At 42.2% G+C, this 18,238-nt stretch overlaps 2 protein-coding genes across 4 annotated transcripts; one reads left to right on the plus strand and one right to left on the minus strand.

Moving 5' to 3' along the window:
* Positions 1-3,563: 3,563 nt before the first annotated feature.
* pdhb (pyruvate dehydrogenase E1 subunit beta) lies at positions 3,564-10,939 on the plus strand. Its single transcript, XM_083972625.1, has 11 exons — positions 3,564-3,637; positions 3,732-3,791; positions 5,835-5,942; positions 6,393-6,455; positions 6,603-6,638; positions 6,998-7,188; positions 7,372-7,466; positions 7,867-7,977; positions 9,400-9,491; positions 9,575-9,716; positions 9,965-10,939. The coding sequence occupies exons 1-11, from the start codon at positions 3,599-3,601 to the stop codon at positions 10,108-10,110; spliced, it is 1,083 nt and encodes a 360-aa protein (XP_083828751.1). The 5' UTR covers positions 3,564-3,598; the 3' UTR covers positions 10,111-10,939.
* Positions 10,940-11,414: 475 nt separating this feature from the next.
* LOC310986629 (uncharacterized protein) lies at positions 11,415-17,100 on the minus strand. 3 transcript variants are annotated; one of them, XM_083972623.1, is made up of 6 exons: positions 16,194-17,100; positions 15,884-16,051; positions 15,613-15,791; positions 15,289-15,529; positions 14,796-14,849; positions 11,415-14,753 (listed from the first exon to the last, which is right to left on the minus strand). In XM_083972623.1, exons 1-6 carry the CDS (start codon positions 16,821-16,823, stop codon positions 14,340-14,342), a joined length of 1,686 nt encoding a protein of 561 aa, XP_083828749.1. In that variant the 5' UTR covers positions 16,824-17,100; the 3' UTR covers positions 11,415-14,339. The 3 variants fall into 3 exon arrangements, with proteins under 3 accessions (XP_083828749.1, XP_083828748.1, XP_083828747.1); XM_083972622.1 differs by having other exon boundaries at positions 11,415-14,840; XM_083972621.1 differs by having other exon boundaries at positions 11,415-14,849.
* Between the last annotated feature and the right edge of the window lie 1,138 nt (positions 17,101-18,238).

Genomic DNA, 18,238 nt, shown 5'->3' on the forward strand with positions numbered 1-18,238 from the left:
ACAGAACTCAGTTTATCTTCATATGAAGGTTAATTTCAGACCTTTTTTGTGGTAATTCCTGATATTTTAAGTGTTTTTCCTCAGTTTTTATTCTGTTGTGTTTTAATGTTTGTTGTCGTCCAGCTGAGATTTTTTATTTTGTTTATTGTGCCATATGGATCTTTGTGCCTATGGAAATTTGAATGTCTTTTTTCTCTTTTTGTAAAAAAAAAAGATACTGCATGTGACAGTATCATACATAGATATGATTTGTCACCGGGTCATCTGCATGTACAAAGGATTGCATTTAAACGCCTCAGCACACAGGATGTTAAGACAAATCAGAGCCATGTCCCGAAATACACTACTAAAGATTATTTTTTATTTAGTTTGTAAAATGTCAGAACATAGTGAAAATGTCAATCAAGTTTCCTGAACAAACAGTACAGAGGTATAAATTAATATATAATATATAAACTTATAATTGATAATAAAGCACTTATTAGAATACAAAGGGAATGCTGTGCTTCCGAGGCTTTCTTAATACATTTCATAAGAAAGCCAAAAAGAAAATTGATTTCAGACAGAGACAAAATATATTTCATTTTCAGCAGTTGTGTATTGTGGTTTTCATTTTTCTGAGCTCTTTGCAGATTTAATTGTGAAACTCCATGTCATGTATTTAAAGGTTTAAATGATTAGAGTAAGCTTACACCTTCTAGTGTTTTCTATTATTAGGTAGACAGTTAGCTTAGTTTAGCTTAGCATAAAGACTGGCGACAGAGGCTGAAATACACAATCCATCTACCAACTCACTTATTTTGCACACAGTAATCAAACAGGATACAGCATGGTAATTAAATGTTAATTTTTGATATTGAGCATGTCGATTTAGAGGTTGCTGGAAGGTGGATGTTATTACCAGTGGAGAGAGCCAGGCGTAGATATTGGCCCAGATTTCCACTTCTCAAAGTTAAGCTAATCAGTTTTGGCTAAAGCCTTACAATAGGCTACATTTGATTAACAAATATGAGAGCAATGCCAGTCTCATATAATTTTCCACTGGAAAACATCAAAGCCAGTTTCTTAAAATGTCCTAAAAACATACATTTAAAAGTGGGCGTGGCTTCCATAGACTCTATCAAAAGCCTTTCACATAGATCACCTGTGTGCTGAAGCGTTTTCCTGTGTCACAGTGGCTGTTGAGCTGTGAACCTTGAGCACGGGTGACTCCTGCAGCCTGATGACACTGATCACCAGAAACCAAGTTGTAGCAAAGAGCGACTGTTTCAAACCCAGTGCTCTGTGCTGAGATGATTTGTCTTTATTGTTCAGTGCAATCCGGTCCAATGCGATGGTCTTCACGTCCTGAGTGGTCATTGAATTGTATCAGAATGTTTCTCTGCAGCACTTTAACCCATGAGGGGAAGGAGGCAGGTCCAGAGGTGTGTTTGTGTTTATAAAAACAATCTGCAGTCCCACAGAAGGAGCTGGATCACAAGGAAGCAGGTTTTAAAAAAAAAGTGAAACTCTCTACAGTGTCCAGGTCATTTATAGTTACCACACACTAGATGCATCAAATGTTTTCAAGTTTGGTCCAACTGTTGTCTTGAGATGAAAAGATTTGCAGCTGTAAAATGACCTTCTCTATTATCAGTATTGAAATAACTCCAGCAGCCTGCTGTGGTGAAATGACAACTGTAACAACTGAGTGAACATTTGATTAAAAATGGTTCAAGAAAATGATGACTAAGTAGCATTTATTGAAAATACTTATTTTAGCTGTTCCGTTTAATTACGACACATTTAACACAGAAGGGAAACATCTATTAAAGTGGCTATGTGTATCACCAAATTTTTGTTTCATTAGTTTTTGTCTAAATTTACATGTGAAAATATATATGCTTGAGTCTGTGTTGATGTCCTCAAATGTGTGTTTGTGTTTTTAAGTTTATGTAGGCTAATGTGCTTCATCAGAAGTGCGTAGTTTTAGGTCAGACTAGGGTTGCAAAGGGGCGAAAAATTTCCGGTAAATTTCCGGAAACTTTCCATGGGAAGTTAAGCTGGGGAATTTTGGAAATATCCCCCCCCCCCCCCCCAAAAAAAAAAAATCCCTTTCAAAATGTTAAAGGGACAACGAGGAGTTTTTATTTGGTTATAAAAAAAGTCTCATATTAATGTGGATGAATCTACATTACTGTTATTATTATTATTTAGTGGTCGGCTCACCCAGCATTTCCTAGTTTCGGTTTTGCGGATGCTGCCCTGTGGGTCATGGGAATAACGCCGCCGAATCGCGGTTTATGGTCGGAACTACGACGGTATCTGATCGTCTTCCAACTTCCGACTTTCATTCTTGATCAATGAAAACATTTTTGGCAAATGTTTTCGCTGTTTTCATCTTACGCCGGTCCAATTATTTCACAGTGCGCATGGAGGCTCATGGGAAATGTAGTGTGAAAACCCTTCACTTTCAAAAACTTCTCGTTGTCCCTTTAAATGAAAGGAGCCCCCCTCTTGTGCTTTGGGCTCAACAGTGTGGCCTTCAGGGTTCAAGAAATCATCTGTGCATGTAATGGAGGAATGCACAGTGCATGTAGGGGGCGTGGCCTCAATAGCCCTGCAGTAAGAAGTGTGCTGTGTGCATGTAATGGAGGAATAGCATATAGTGCACTTGCATTAAATCTGGTTGTTTTAGCCAAGATTATGCTACAATATATTTTCTCCAACTATCCCTGTTAAGGGCCAACCTTCAATTTTGTACATTTCTGATTTATTCCCATTAATTCCCATATATTCCCGTTTATTCCCATATATTCCTGTTAATTCCCATATATTCCCGTTAATTCCCATGGAAAGTTTCCAACTTTGAAAATTCCCGGAATTTTGCAACCCTAGGTCAGACACACATCAACTACCACTGAGTGGACATCAGATTTTGATGCCGAAATTTCAAAATCTGACTGGTGACAGATAATTTAGGAGGTTAAGTGATGAAATATGTAGGCTATAGAGATTTGTTACACTGGGAAATATTTCTAATAATTTATCCACTTGCTTCTGCGCCCAAAGGCTTCAAATGTGTAGCGTAACGCTTTTAGAAGAGATAGAAGTTGTACAATGTCACTGATGGATCAGTTTATTAGTTGTATCTACTGTGCTCTGGTGACTCAAACCTCAAGATCACAGTCTATAGTGTAACTTATAGTTTAAAAACAATAAAACAATGTTTCTTCTTTCTTATTTCATTGTAGCACTTGTATAACTATAATTAGGCTACATGACATGGTTTTAACAATAGCCTACACCACAATACAAGGAGGAAACTCTCCTGGTTAAGTCATCAATAAAACAAAACCACATTGTTATTTTATTTTATTTCATTTTTTATAAAAAAATTTTATTTCAGCATGATTTGTCTTCCATACAAAATGACAGCGCTACTGTGTCCTTGGACTCCTTTTTCCGCTTTCTCCCGCCTCTGTCTCTCGTGAGCGGATGTGATAGGCTGTGTGTCATGACGCACAATGACGTAGAGATCAAGCGCAGTGCTGATTGGTCGACGTCTACTGACCTCTGTGTAGTCCCCGCCTTCTCTCCGGCAGAGGACAGAGTGAAGATGGCGGTGTCACTGAGGTGCTTTCTCCGCACAAGCAAAGTAAGGGATTGTTTAAAGATCTTTCTTCCGTATCAGTGTCAGTACATTGTAAGATGTTTAATGTTGTTAATGGCGGCTCGCTGTCTTTTTACAGAAAGCCGTGTCGGCGCTGCAGAGGCGGGGATTTCACAGGAGCCTCCCGGCCGCAGTGCAGGTCAGTTAGCAGCTAGCAGGCTAACCTTAGCCACAACACCTATTCACTGATTTATGTTATTTACTCTATTCCGGGTTTTGTGACAAAGTGCGGGTGCTATTACGATGTATTTTTGTATCAGAGCTGCTGCCGCTACCACCCACTTAAATTAGATTTATTATTAATAACGCGTGTGTCCGCTGGTGGCAGCTCGCATCATGTCATCCCGCAGACATCTGATGATTTTACTCAGTCTCATCGATTTCAAAACAGACAGCGAGGATTTCACTTGTTGGTAGTCTTCCAGACTCAGCCACCAGCAAACCGGTTCACTGGCCATTTTGAATCGTTGTTTTAAAAAGTGTCAGATTATGTTGAAGACATTAAATTTCTTTGAATCATTAAAACAAACTTACGGCAGAGGCACCGAGCAGCTTCATTCAAGACTTGGGCCAAGTGAGAAAACGGGACAGGTGATGTTTCAGCTCTCTGTCAGTCCATCCCAGCACAGCCTCCCCTTTTTCTCCACCTTAATCTCAACCCCTCAACCCCACAGAGGACAATTTCCCACAGTGATTACTGGATGTGTCTGTCAGACTGGCAGGAGCTGAAGGTTTGACATTGATGAGAACTTGTGGCCAAGATGAATCCAACTATTGCTGATGTATATCTGTGTCTATAACGTTATCTACCTTATACAGATATGTGTGCGCATTAAATGAATCATAATGTGCTTGTGATTAGTGAATGATAAAGTGTTACTGTTGAGGGACAATTATATTGCATTGTGGTCGTCTCAGTGCATGTTGGGTGCAGAATTAACTGTTGTATTGAGTTTAATGTCAGTGAAGAGAACTTGGTGGAGAAATGCAACAGAAAATACTAAGACTACTTCTCAATTAAACATTTAGTAAAACAAAAAACATAAAAACAAACAAATCACATCAGTATTTGTTGTGACCTCCTGTTGCCTTTAAAACATCAGTTCACCTGCTCATAGTTTTTCAGGTACTTATCAAGGAGGTTGTTCCAGCATCTTAAAGATCCTGCCCTGGTTCCTCTTGGGGTTTAGTCTGTCTCAGTGTCCTCTGTCTCTTCGTGTAATGACCACATGACATGACTGTGAGGGGTCCAGACCATCTGTTGAAATATGTCTTCTTGTCTCAGATGATAGTTCAGTATGAGTCTGGTTGTGTGTTTGGGTTTGTTGTCCTGCTGCAGGCAGCCTCCACCATCATTATATGTGGTGGATGAAAATTTAAACATGTTTCCAAGGCCTAACACTAGGGATGGGCGATATGGACAAAAAAATGTATGACGATAATTTCTGCCATTTATCCCGGTAACGATAAAAGTGACGATAAAAAATACCAATTCACCTGTACAGTACTGCAAAATTTTAATGACTCAAATCAAACAAGTTTGAAATGTGAGAACAGATTCAACATTTATTCAAATGCTGGAGCCTCGTTTAGCAACGAGCTCCTTGCTCTCAGCTCCGCCTTCCACCATGTTTGTTATTGTTCTTCATGTGAGCCAAGAGGTCAGGTCTGCACGCAGGTGCCTGTAACGTGAGCTGGGCTGCGAGTGCGTGGTTGCACACAACATCATCAAACGGGAGTAAATCTGAATACAATAAAGTTTAAAAAATAAAGTCAAATAAAAAACGTCATCAACTAGAATTTATTGTTATTATCGCAATATGACAAATTCTTATCGTGGGGAAATTTTTTGACTGTATATCGCAAACGGTAAAATATCGCCCATTCCTACCTAACACTTATTTTTATCTTTTGTTGTGCCTCGGGTGACGTTGCTGCTGTAGGGGTAAAATATAAACTAATGATGTTGTTGCAAAAACAACTTCTTTACTTATTTTACTGTACCAATTGAAGCATTTGTTTCTCCAGACAACTTGAATTAAAACTGTAGCAGCTTGAAATCCAAAGGGTAAAACCCTCACTAACAGGACAGGTCTTGACATGTAGAAGACTTGAGGACGAGCCGTGTCCTCTGGGTGCCCGTCGTGGGTCAGTACTGACTGTGTGGTGCTGCTGTTGTCAGGTGACGGTCCGCGATGCCCTCAACCAGGCCATGGACGAGGAGCTGGAGAGGGACGAGCGGGTGTTCCTGATGGGCGAGGAGGTGGCTCAGTACGACGGAGCCTACAAGGTGAGTGGACCCATGTTACCACACAGTGGGTCAGGGTCCCTGAAGGCAACATCACTGTATCCTGTCTGTGTCTCTACTGTGATAATAAACTGGGGGAACTGAGGGAAATGAAAGTCTGCTCATTGATTAATCTGCAGTTTGTTGACAAGACTGCCTGATATCTGCAAACAGTTCTTAACTCAAAGAGGCTCATATATTATCTCTGTTACTGTCTCACTGTAGAGACTTTTTTATATGTGTTTGGAATAGGTCAGTAAGTGAACTACTATACGTTTTTTTTTTTTAATTAATTGTACGTAGTTTGTCCATTTGGGGTCAGAAACTTGGGTCCCCAACAGGGATTACGATGATTTTTGGGAGTTAGTTGTCAATGTTACAAGTGTTCTTCCAGGAAAGTAAGTTTGATTCCTAACTAGTACTAGTAACTAGTAAATGTGTGTGTGTGTGTAGGTGAGCAGAGGACTGTGGAAGAAGTATGGAGACAAACGCATCATTGACACTCCAATCTCAGAGGTGAGACACGTTCAACTCCACAAATGTTGATTGCAATGATTAAGCTGTTTGAGTTGTCTTCTGTCAGAGTTGGTTTAATTGATGTCTGATCAAAACACACAGGAAAAGTGTATTAACGTTGTTTTCCTCTCTCTCTCTCATATGTAGATGGGCTTTACTGGTATTGCAGTGGGATCTGCTATGGTGAGTGAACACGCACAACCCTCTGATTGTACAATATGGTTATTACAGTGTATGTAGTGATGATAAATGTTGCCATATCAATAAGGTCAGACAAATAAAGCCGATGCCTCTTGGCAACACTAAGTAAATGATGACGAATAATTGCCTGATATTCCTCACGTTTACATAAACACACATTTTTTGTGATGATCCCTCGAGTACAGTTCAACCAATTGTGACAAATACATTGGAGGATAAATATTATACTGGTTAACACTGAATCATTTTTATGAGTTAAAATGGCCTCAGTGCAGTAAACTCAAACATGACTCTTTCTTTGCGCTGCAGCTCTGTCTAAATGAATGTGTTGTCTCCTGAAGGCCGGCCTCAGACCCATCTGTGAGTTCATGACCTTCAACTTCTCCATGCAAGCCATCGACCAGGTCATCAACTCTGCAGCAAAGACCTACTACATGTCGGCCGGTCTGCAGTCGGTGCCCATCGTCTTCAGGGGACCCAACGGAGCGTCAGCGGGCGTCGCTGCACAGCACTCGCAGTGCTTCGCTGCGTGGTGCGTTCACTTACACGTGTTATTCTCCTTTTTGTTTAGCTTGTATAACAGTGAGTGAAGAGGGGAGAATTCACACACTGAAAGGAAGGGAAACAAAGAAATCTGATTGATGACATAAAAAAAAAAATCAACATAAAACATCAACAGTTGTGTCAGTGTGATTATGTGATTCTCTGTCCGCAGGTACGCTCACTGTCCAGGCCTGAAGGTCGTCAGCCCCTGGAACTCAGAAGACGCCAGAGGTCTCCTGAAAGCAGCCATAAGAGACGACAACCCTGGTGAGAGAAGCTGTCCTCTGTCTCTGCCATTGACAGGAACTGTTTTACTTTGTATTAACAGTATTTTAGCCATATATCTGATTTTCTGACATAGTGTTTCTAGCACTTTCCATCCTGTTCCTCAAACCAGTGCTTCTGTAACATGAGGTTGAATGGAAGTAGCTCAGTGGTTTCCTCAGGTCACTGAGTGAAGTAGTTTGTTTCATCTTTTCAACGTCTGGCTAGAAAGGGTCTCTGACTGACACCTGATGTTTGAGCAGTTGGATTTCAGTCTTGAATGCTGCTTGAATTTTTATATATATATCATAGCTGTGAGATCAGCCCAATATTGAATGAAGCTGTCTGTATAATTGTTCTCACTGAACTCTGCCTTGTGTGTGTGTGTGTGTGTGTGTTGCAGTGGTGTTCCTGGAGAACGAGCTGATGTACGGTGTTCCCTTTGAGATGTCAGAGGAGGCTCTGTCCAAAGACTTCACCGTTCCCATCGGCAAGGCCAAGGTGGAGAGACAAGGTCAGTTGTGATATGTGGACTAGTGAAGTTAATGCCTTGTTGTTATTATTATGTTGAAGCAAATTCCTCCTTTTTAATGACACTATTTTTTATTTTATTTATTTTTTGACACGTGATTAACGCACGTTCTGTTATTATGATTTTGACCTTAGTTTCAGTCAGTTGCTAGAAATTAATCGGCTGCAGTCACATGCTAAAGCGTCTGCTAGCAGTAACTAGTCAGATGGAGCCATGTTGTTATTTGAGACCTTGAGAGTTTCTGGACAAAATTTGTCCATAAGTGACATTTGCATAAAGCAGCATCATAGGACAAATATCCCTTAAAGATGTTTTTTTTTTCTAATTTGATGTATTTTGAGTAAATAAAAAGATGTGTGATTAATTGTGATTAGATATATGAATTGATTGACAGTCCCACTGTGGGCTGACAAGGAGATAAATGTCGTATTTCATCCAGTGTTGTTTTCGTTAACGATGACGATGACGAAATATTTTCGTTGACGCCCCTTTTTTTCATGACGATAACGAGACGGTGACGAGACGAACATGGCTCTCTGATGACGAAAACATGACGAGACGTGTGTGAGTTTTCGTTGACGAGACGAGAACGGACGTAAATGTTAGTGGTCGGGCTGTGATCGCCTCTACATTCCATATTATGGATTGTCATTACTAGCTGCACACGATTTAGCAACGGCTCCGTCAACAACAGAACGACGCTGCTGAGACGAGCCGCGGTGCGCCGCCGCCCGGTGCTTGTGATTAGAGCGGCAGAGAGCAGCAGGCAGTGATCCGCTGCTCTGGTGACCTCGGTCAGTGCGGTGCAGCCGCTCCGCGGCGCTGACGGGTGGTCAGACGTTCAAATGCACGACATTTCTTCTTATTGTGCGTGTAATCTGTCCATTAAAATCAACAAGTGTCTGCAACACTGCTGCATCCTTGTGTGGTTACGCCCACCACCTGGCATGCAGCGCACATTCTGCTCAACACACCTGCCGTCACTCCATCAGAAAAAAAACTGAATGCACTACTGTTACCACTTTATCTGTGTGTAGGCTAATGGATAATCCTTAGACCATAAAGTATTTGGCATTGGGTGGAAACATTATGTGTAAAACCATTCCTTTATTGAATTAATTTGTTGAAAGACTTTTTTTTTTTTTTTTTTTACTGAAACTAACTAAAACTAGACGAAAACCTTGTTGAGTTTTCGTCGACTAAAACTAGACTAAAACTATAACATATAGGAATGACTAAAATTGACTAAAACTAATAAGTATTTTCGTCAATAAGACTAAGACTAAATCTAAAATGCCTGCCAAAAACAACACTGATTTCATCCTGTCTTCTTTTCATCGTTGATTGACTGGCGCTCTTTTGATCACCAACTTAAAGCTCCGCCTTCTCCTTTCTGTGTTTCAGGGACACACGTCACTGTCGTCTCTCACTCTCGGTACGTCGGCCACTGTCTGGACGCTGCCGCCGTCCTCGCCAAGGAGGGAATCGAGTGTGAGGTAGGGAAACAGGATTGTTGCCACCTGACGAAGGTGACCTGGTCGGCAATCTGTTAACGACTTCCTGTCTGTCTGTGTGTCAGGTGATCAACCTGCGGACCATCCGTCCTATGGACGTGGAGAGTATTGAGACCAGCGTGATGAAGACCAACAACCTGGTGACGGTGGAGGGTGGCTGGCCTCAGTTTGGCGTCGGAGCCGAGATCTGCGCCAGGATCATGGAAGGTAACAAGTGACCGGTTAGATACGTCGGCTGTTTGTATGTCAGAAATCTGAGCTTGTAAATGTTTGGTCATCCTTTATTACTTTTTTTTAATCAATAGTTTAGACACAAAAAATCCCACAAAGTATAACTGAAAAATCTTAACTTACTTTTGCTGTGACATTATGTTGTATGTTGATGAATTTCAACTTAAAATGTGATTGAATGGGTTTCATAATCTTTGGGCTTGTGTGTGTGTGTGTGTGTGTAGGTCCTGCCTTCAATTACCTGGACTCTCCAGTCACCAGAGTGACGGGCGTCGACATCCCCATGCCGTACGCCAAAATCCTGGAGGACAACAGTGTGCCGCAGATCAAAGACATCATCTTCTCTATCAAGAAGACCCTCAACGTCTGAGACGCGCACACACACGCACACGTACAGGATGACCCACACCTCGATCCTCTTTGTCTTGTTCACACAGACAGTGGAAACGTAGTCAGACAAAATCTACAAATAATGTGTAAATACAGCCAAACCATTTCTTAAAAACGCTCCTGACGCACAGCTGTTCATCCCGCACCGAAAGCGGCGGTCCCACAGTTCAGTCAAGTCACCGTTACAAACTTCACCGAACTGTGCGTGTCTCCGGTTGCTCTGTCCACTTTCTCCCCTTCAAAATAAAAGTCGCTCTATCCTGTAGTTTTTCTTGTGACAACAAAACTGCTGAGTGAGATAAAGAATGTCAGGATTTGATCAGTCTGCAGGTCAGAATAATCCTCAGACCACCACGGGGTCTTTGCGTTTGGATTGAAACTCTTGACTGACAGAAAAATCCTCAGTCTTCAACATTTACCTTTGAATGAAATCAGATATTTGCTCTTCTATAATTAGGAACTTCAGGCCAAGTTCTTTATTTATCTTCCCCAAACCTAGACCTGAGAAAATTAACTGAAAATCTGAAAATGAAATTTTGCAGACTGGCAAAAACATAATTTGTACTCTCAGTAGTTGTGCTGTTAATATGCTCTTGTACTTCTAACCACAAAAACATACTGTATCGATCTATTTACTTAATTCCTCGCACTTAACTCTGTCCGGCTCTAAAAGCAGCAGAGAAGAGAAGAACCAGCCGAGCGCTGGAGGTGGAGTGTGGCCATGAATATTTATTGTAGCTGCAGCAGCTCTGTGGATGTTTTTGTTGCTGTACAAGACTCTGTTACAGAAATAAAAACCTTTAATCCTTCATTATGATTATTGTGCAGTCCTGGTGTAACCGTATTTTTAAAAAATGTTACATTTCAAAGAAAACTTTTTTTGGAGAATAATTACTAGACTATACACACTATGTATATGCATACACACACATGTATGATATATACCTTGTTTTGTTTCGGGTTAAATCTCTATCTTTGCATGTTCATACATGTAGAGCAATATTTACTCCCCTCGTCAAAAAATGAAGTGCTGTTACTACAGATTACTACTGCAGGTGCTAAATCTGTTATGTTCTTACCAATAAATGATCATAATGGCCTATAGTAATTGTATACATTATGTAAAATGAACTCCTCAAAAAAACGTCAGCCTACTTATTTTTTTTGAGGAGTTTATACTGTTTGTGACAGTATGAGCCTTTTTTTCAATAGAATTGATAGAAACTCTCCTGATCAAGAACATTGTAAAACAAATAAAAGCAGCAACACCTGAGTCACTAGCAGAGACACGAGGCGTTTTTTATTGGCAAAAGTTTAGAAGAACCAGTCAAACATCAGATCTGAGACCAACACCCCGAAAACACACCTGTCATAGTTTTCAAGTCAAACACACACAAACACATGCATTCAGCAGAGAAGCTTTGAGAAAATGAACTAAAACCTAAAATAAAGGAGAGATAAGTGATGACAAACTGTGAAAGTACCCTGTGATCACAGCAGAGAGGAAGAGCTCAGTGTTAACACTTGATTTTACGGCTCTTTAATATCCGGTGAAGGTGTAATTTATCTGTAGTCTGCTGCTGATTACAGGAGAAAATGTGGTTAATCTGACTAGTTAATGAATACATGGATTTCCCTTTGGGCATTAATAAAGTAATTCTTATTCTCAGTTAAGCAATATCTGTTTTCGCCATAATTAGCATTTCTTTTTGGAAAAAGATTATTCTGAAATTATAAAACGTAAAACCATCTTGCCAAGGGGAAGAAAAAAATTAGATTTCTGACAAACATGTAGATTGTTAGGAAGATTATTGACAATGTAGATTTTTGATGATCTTCCTCAGAGTTAATAAATGAATCCTAAAACTTCTTGTTTGTCAGGACTTTAATGATGCGTTCATGTCACGTTGCTGTTACAGTAATTAACAGCCATTACAGTCCTAATGTTACTTTTAACATGTGGACGTTTTATGTTAAACCAAAGTTTGTTGTAGCAGTTATTTATCCAATGGTTACAATTTTATTTTGTCAATGGACGGTATCTTCAAACCTCATACAACCAACTCTGTGATCACACAGCCATCTGTAGTTGTCAGATAACATTATAGCTTGAAAATCAGAAGGCATACATCCCATCCTTAACATCTGTCCCACGTGATGAGAACAAAGCATAAAGACTCTCAGGTTCACTGTGGCCAACAAACAGGAAATACAAAAAGAAAAGAAAAACTATGAACTCTCATAACCTGAAACTATGAAGCCCTGAAAGGTAAGTAAAACATTTTATTAACTTTTGCCTCTCTGGGGTCATTTTTAAAGACAAAAAAAAATTTCTGCAAAGGATTTTTTGTGTCTGCTTTTATAATACTGATTTTTGTCATAAGGGGATGAAGTGCATCACTAATCCAGTATCAGTGCAGATGCTCCTTTGCATATAACCTGTGTGTTTCTTTCTACCCCAAACGATAAACTTACGAAAATGATCCTAAAAGACTCACTTGTCTTGAAATGATAAACACTGGCCTTTCAGGGATGCTGTATTGGAGGCTGATGGTTTTCAAGACATTGAGATTGAAAAGAGACAGAGATCTGTCACATTCAAAAATATTGGAGAAAACTTTAAAAAACAATCAAAATTATTTTATCTGCAAAAATTGTCCTCCCAGTATAGTATATTGTTGGTTGGAGTGGATGATGGTTGGTTGTTAACTTCTAATTTACAACCACATCAAACTAGGAATGTTTCATCAACACTATCTTCATTTTACCTTTCAGATAAATGAAAATGAAAATGAATGAATGAAAAAAAAAAAGTAATATTACCATGACAGTAAGTTTTAATTAACAAGAACTTGGCCGATGTGAAAAGTATAACCTCTGACAAAGACGTAACTGGGAAAATGTTATTTCAACAAACTTCTCTGAGTTGTAATGAGGCTTGTGAAAGACTGATTTTCATTGAGTAATTTTTTTTTTTACTAATCAATAACTCCTTGTTAATAAATATATCAGAAACTTGAAAATGCCCAACATGATTAATGTCTTCTTTTGTGACCAACAATTCAAAAACCCAAAGATTTTCCAACATGATAATGAAACAAAACAGAAAGAAGCAGCAAATCCTCTCACACAGAGAAGCCGAAGCCAGGCACAGGGTCTTAATGATTAATTCATAATCAAAATAGTGGTAGATTAATCCTTGCTTAAATACCAAATCAATTAATCAACGAATCACAACAGCTCCAGTTGTAATATAACAAGAAAACTGCTTTGTCATTTGAGGGATGTGGACAACCTGAGCTCATCACTTTCTTATTGTAAATTTTGAGACAATAACATATAAGAGAAATTAAAAGAAATAGAAATAATCAAACTACTAATAATCAGCTGCAATAACTGTGACACTGAGGAGACGGAGGCTGCAGATGTTGTTGATATTTTGTTTTGGAGCAAGTTCATCCTTCAGTCAGATTTGGTTTTAGTGTTATCCGTCTCTTCACCCTCACTTACCGAGTTGAATAAACAGTTCGATAAACCATGACATGACAGTGAAAGAGCGTAAAACGTAAACTTCCTGACATGTTGTTTTCTAAATGTCATGGAGTTTTTCTCAAAATAACAAATTTTATTGATTTAAAAAGAGACTTTCTTCTTAAATTTCAAAAAAATGTAGGACTTTATTTTCAAATTATGACTTTAAAGAGCTGCAACATTAAATGACTCTTCGGTCGAACTCATTCCCACCTCCATTCAACCACTGTTTGTATAATTAGGACCAAATGACCCATTTTGGTTCAGAAACATCTGTACGACTTTAAGTTTCAGATCAGTTTCTTGATCGTATTAATCACCTGTAAAGAAAATCTCACCAGAATAAAACAGTGTTCTGGAAGCTGCTGCGGCGTCTGTGTGTAAAGTGAAATAACAGGAAGTTGTCTTTTCTGGTTGTCACTCTGAGATCCGAACTGTCACACACGACCATCAGTCAGAATAAGGACGATGCAGATGTTCATGTGACCAATCGGCTGCGTCTTCATCGTTAGTTCAGTGGAGGTCATCTGGACTCAGATCAGCTCGTTTCAGTCTCAATCTGATTTTTTTTAAACATCCCAAAAAAACAAAAATGAAAAAGTAAAGCTCTCATCCAGTTTCGGACCTCCTACTATTCCCAGAATGCCTGTGTAGTCCGTGGGCGGGGCCAATAACGTCTTAGGGAGCTGATAGGTCGGATCGTCCGACCTCGGAGTGTCCCTTCAGCAGGCCGAGCCGAACCACCACCACCCTCCTCTTCTTCTGCTCCGAATCTTCATCCTCCTCCTCCTCTTCATCCTCTCTCGCCTTCGCCTTTCGTTTTCCTCTCTCCTTCCTCTTCTCCTCCTTCCTCTGCTTCTTTGCCTCCTTCTTTCTCTTCTTCTCCTCTTTTTCCTCAGCTGCACGATTCTCCTCTTCCTCCTCCTCTTCTTCTTGCACTCCATCCTGCACCTCCTCCTCTTCTACTTCTTCCTCCTCCGCAATCTCCATTTCCTCCTCCTCGTCTTCGTCGTCTTCATCCTCCTCCTCCAAGCCCACCTCTACCTCTTCTTCATCCTCTTCTTCTTCTTCTTCTTCTTCCTCCTCCTCCTCCTCCTCTGCTTCCTCTTCTTCCTCAGTTTCTTCTTCCTCCACGTCTGCCATCTGTTCCTGTTTCAGCTTTGAAGTTTGTCGTCCGTTCTGTGTTGACTGACAAAACACAAAGCAGCACAAACTTAGTAAATTATGTTTTACCACAGAGCAGCGCCTCCGTCTGACAGAAACAATCATTACAAACCATGGCTGTAAAATAAGAGAAACTTTGCTTAGTTCCGTTTTTGAAAACAGAAGAAATAAAGTCGAGGGATGAATGGTCCCTTAAGGCTTCCGTACTGGTGAATTAGCGTTATTTTTACAGTCTAGACTTGAAAACTATTGAAAAATATTCATCCTCAGGAGAAGCCCAAACGCAGACTGATCTCAACCTGCCAGTGACTAGAAGTGTAGTGCTGCTGATGCAAGGGAGCCTGGTCAACGTCACTAATTCACATAATATGAGACTTTGTCAGATGTTAATAGTTCAGCTTCACTCAAACAGGACGAACATGTGCATTGGTGGTTTTGCTGCACCACTGACCAGTATACTCACCGTCCTCTTGCCGTTTTGGAGCCTCTGCGTCAGTAATCTGACAGTGTCCTTGTTTTGGCACAGTCCCATGGTGTTGAGGGCGTCGAGGGCGGAGCCGGAGCAGCCCTGCAGGCGCAGCTCGGCCCCTAGAGAAGCCTGCATGAAGTTGTTCTTCCATATGTTCCTGGTGAAGAGCGGGATGGAGAGCGCCACCACAGTCCGGCGCTCCAGCAGCGTCTGTGCCTGTTCCTCTGACATCTGGCTGCCACACAAACAAACAGATGTTCATCTGTAACTTCTCTGACCCACGGTGAAGCTCTGTGGACGGTGTGAACTCAAACTTACTGGCTGCTCTTGGAGAGACTGTTGACGTCGGGGAACAGCGTGCGGAGGCAGGTGGTGACGAGCGGAGCTTTGTCCTGGGCCCAGTTCAGGCACCGCCGCCACGGGAAGGTCAACAGGGGCTTCCTGCTCGTCACCTTCTGTTGGAAGGGGCTGTCTCCCTGTCGAGACAGCAGCTTCATCTGCAGGAAACAGCCAGGTCAGCATCACAATGACACCAGGACAAAACAATGCAACATGTGAAAACTGAAACAACTCAAGTCCTCGGCCTCACCTCCTCCTTCAGCTGCTTGGTCCAGAACTCCAGCATGGGCTTCCTGGCACCTTTAGCCGACCACAGCATCTTGAAAGCAGACTTGTAGCAGGACTTGCTCACCAGCAACGCTGCTTTGCCCTTCTTCCCCATCCTTCGGCCTTTCTTCTTTTTGGCCTTTGCACTTGTCTGCAGTCATCAAACCAACAACAGGACACAAACAGAAAAACAACGAAACTTATTCCAAGTGTGAAACACACAGTCATACTGGTGGTTCTGCATGTAACACTTCACAGCTGTGTTTGAAATGATGAATGACAGACACACACACCTGTTTGGTATCGGGAGGTTTCAGCCACAGAGACCGCCTCTTCCCCGTCTGTTTGCGTTTGCCCTTGCTCCGGATCACCTGCACGCAGGTCTCGCACAGGAAGGACTTCTCGTTCACCGCGGACTCCGGGAAGACCCAGTGCACCGTGTCCGGGGTGGTGAAGGTGTACACCGCCCTCCGGTTGAAGCGGCGACCCTGCCGCTCAAACTCGACCCTGCAGCCGGCGCAGTTCTTGTCCTCCGGCCGCCTGCTGCGCTGCCGGCCGCCGCCCCGGCCGGACCCCGCGGCGGCGGCCTCGGGCTCGGCCGCCGCCTGGGGGTCGTCCTCGGCCTGGGGCTGGGGAGGGGGCGGCGGCGGCGTGGAGGCTGCTGGACCCACGTAGTTTTCAGCGGGACAGTCCACCTCCGCCCCGACGGCCGGTTCGGGCAGCTCTACCGTGAGAGAGACGGGGGGCTCCCCGGCTGTGGGGCCGCCGTCCGCCGCTGCACCGTTACCGGAGACGGAGGAAGCCTCCGGGGCGGGGAAGGCAGCGGCCGCGGCGTGCGCGTAGTCGTGCTCGTTGGTCTCGGACGGGTGGCCGGCCTCCTCCCCCTCGGTGCCCGCGTTGGTGTCGTTGTTTTCGCTCGCCATGGTGAACCGTGGAGCTCCGGCTCGAGTCAGCAGGGGAAACGTGCAGAGATGAAGCCTCTGTCGGCGGACATCGCTGTGGGAGCGGAGGGCGACGCTGCTGGAGCCGCAGGGACGGAGCCGAGCCCACCTCCGCACACACGTACCGGTGCAAAGCTCCTCCGGACGGAGGGGTGGTGTGCTGCAAAGTTTGTTGAACAACACTACAACAAAAACATCTGAGTAAAAAGACAGACACGGATGTTTTGCAGGATCGTCTCCGGAGTGGAAAACAGAAGACCTGTGGCCAACCGGATGTAGCGGCTAATAAACAAATAGTTTCCTGTTATTGTCAAGGGTCTGTTCACCGCTGCTGCTGCCCCTGGTGGTGGGAGGTCGGTCTAACACCCCCACACACGTGTCTGTGTAGGCTATGTGAAGGCGAGTCAGTAGCCCTTCAAGCAGGGGCGCCGCTAGGGATTTTGGGCCCCATGAAAAGAATCTTTACAGGGCCCCCAACACAGCGGCAACATTTTTTGATGCTATTTTACATACAATTCTGCATTTTAATGGTATTTTTGACTATCATTACCATATTTGTGAAAGAAGAACAACATGACAGTTGACATGTACAGTAGGGGAAGAACTGAGCACTCTGAATACACTGGAATTAATTTTGATTCATTTATTTGCTGCAACACTGATTCTTAAATAGGAAATAAACAATGATCAGTAAAATCTGCTGGCCAGAAACCAGGGTCATCAGTCAGATTATCTTCTTCCCTTTCAAATAGGCTACCTCAACATCAGCTTGTTTTTCTTCCTGCCTCTCTGTGGTCTTTCTGACTCTTTCTGTACACTCATTCAGTCCATCCTCCTCTGAATTACTTTCAACATCTTCGTCCTCACTCTCTGTCGCCTGTGTTTCTGCGCTCTCACATTCATCTGTACCCTCTTCCATCTCTTCCTCCACTTCCTCCACATTCCTCCCTGACAAACCAGAAGAGGGTCCTGGACCTGGCTCTGTAGAGTGTATGCATAGACATTAATTATATAGTATTTCCTATAATAAAACTATTTGTAATAGCATAGTCACCAACATGTAAACTTCTCAGATTGGACTGAGAGCAGTCACCCCAGTCTGCTGCACACACCACAGATTTTCTCCTCTGTTCTTACTGCACGTGTTCTATTTAATTCTATTTAAGGGTTTATGCTTTTTGAACCATTAAAATTGTTCAAAATGATTTTTATTTCATTCATTTTAATTAATCTTTCCCATAACAGATTCACCTTTGTATTGTTTTGAGACTGTAGTAAAATGTATTATTATTATTATTATTATTGTTATTATTTCAACACACACAGCTGCTCACCTCCTTCCTCATGTGGGGGCACTGGGGCTGGTTCAGGGGCATGGGGAGTTGGGGGCTGACAGA

This window comes from Trachurus trachurus (assembly GCF_905171665.1).
Source record: "Trachurus trachurus genome assembly, chromosome: 5".
In the NCBI taxonomy this organism is placed as follows: Eukaryota; Metazoa; Chordata; class Actinopteri; order Carangiformes; family Carangidae; genus Trachurus; species Trachurus trachurus.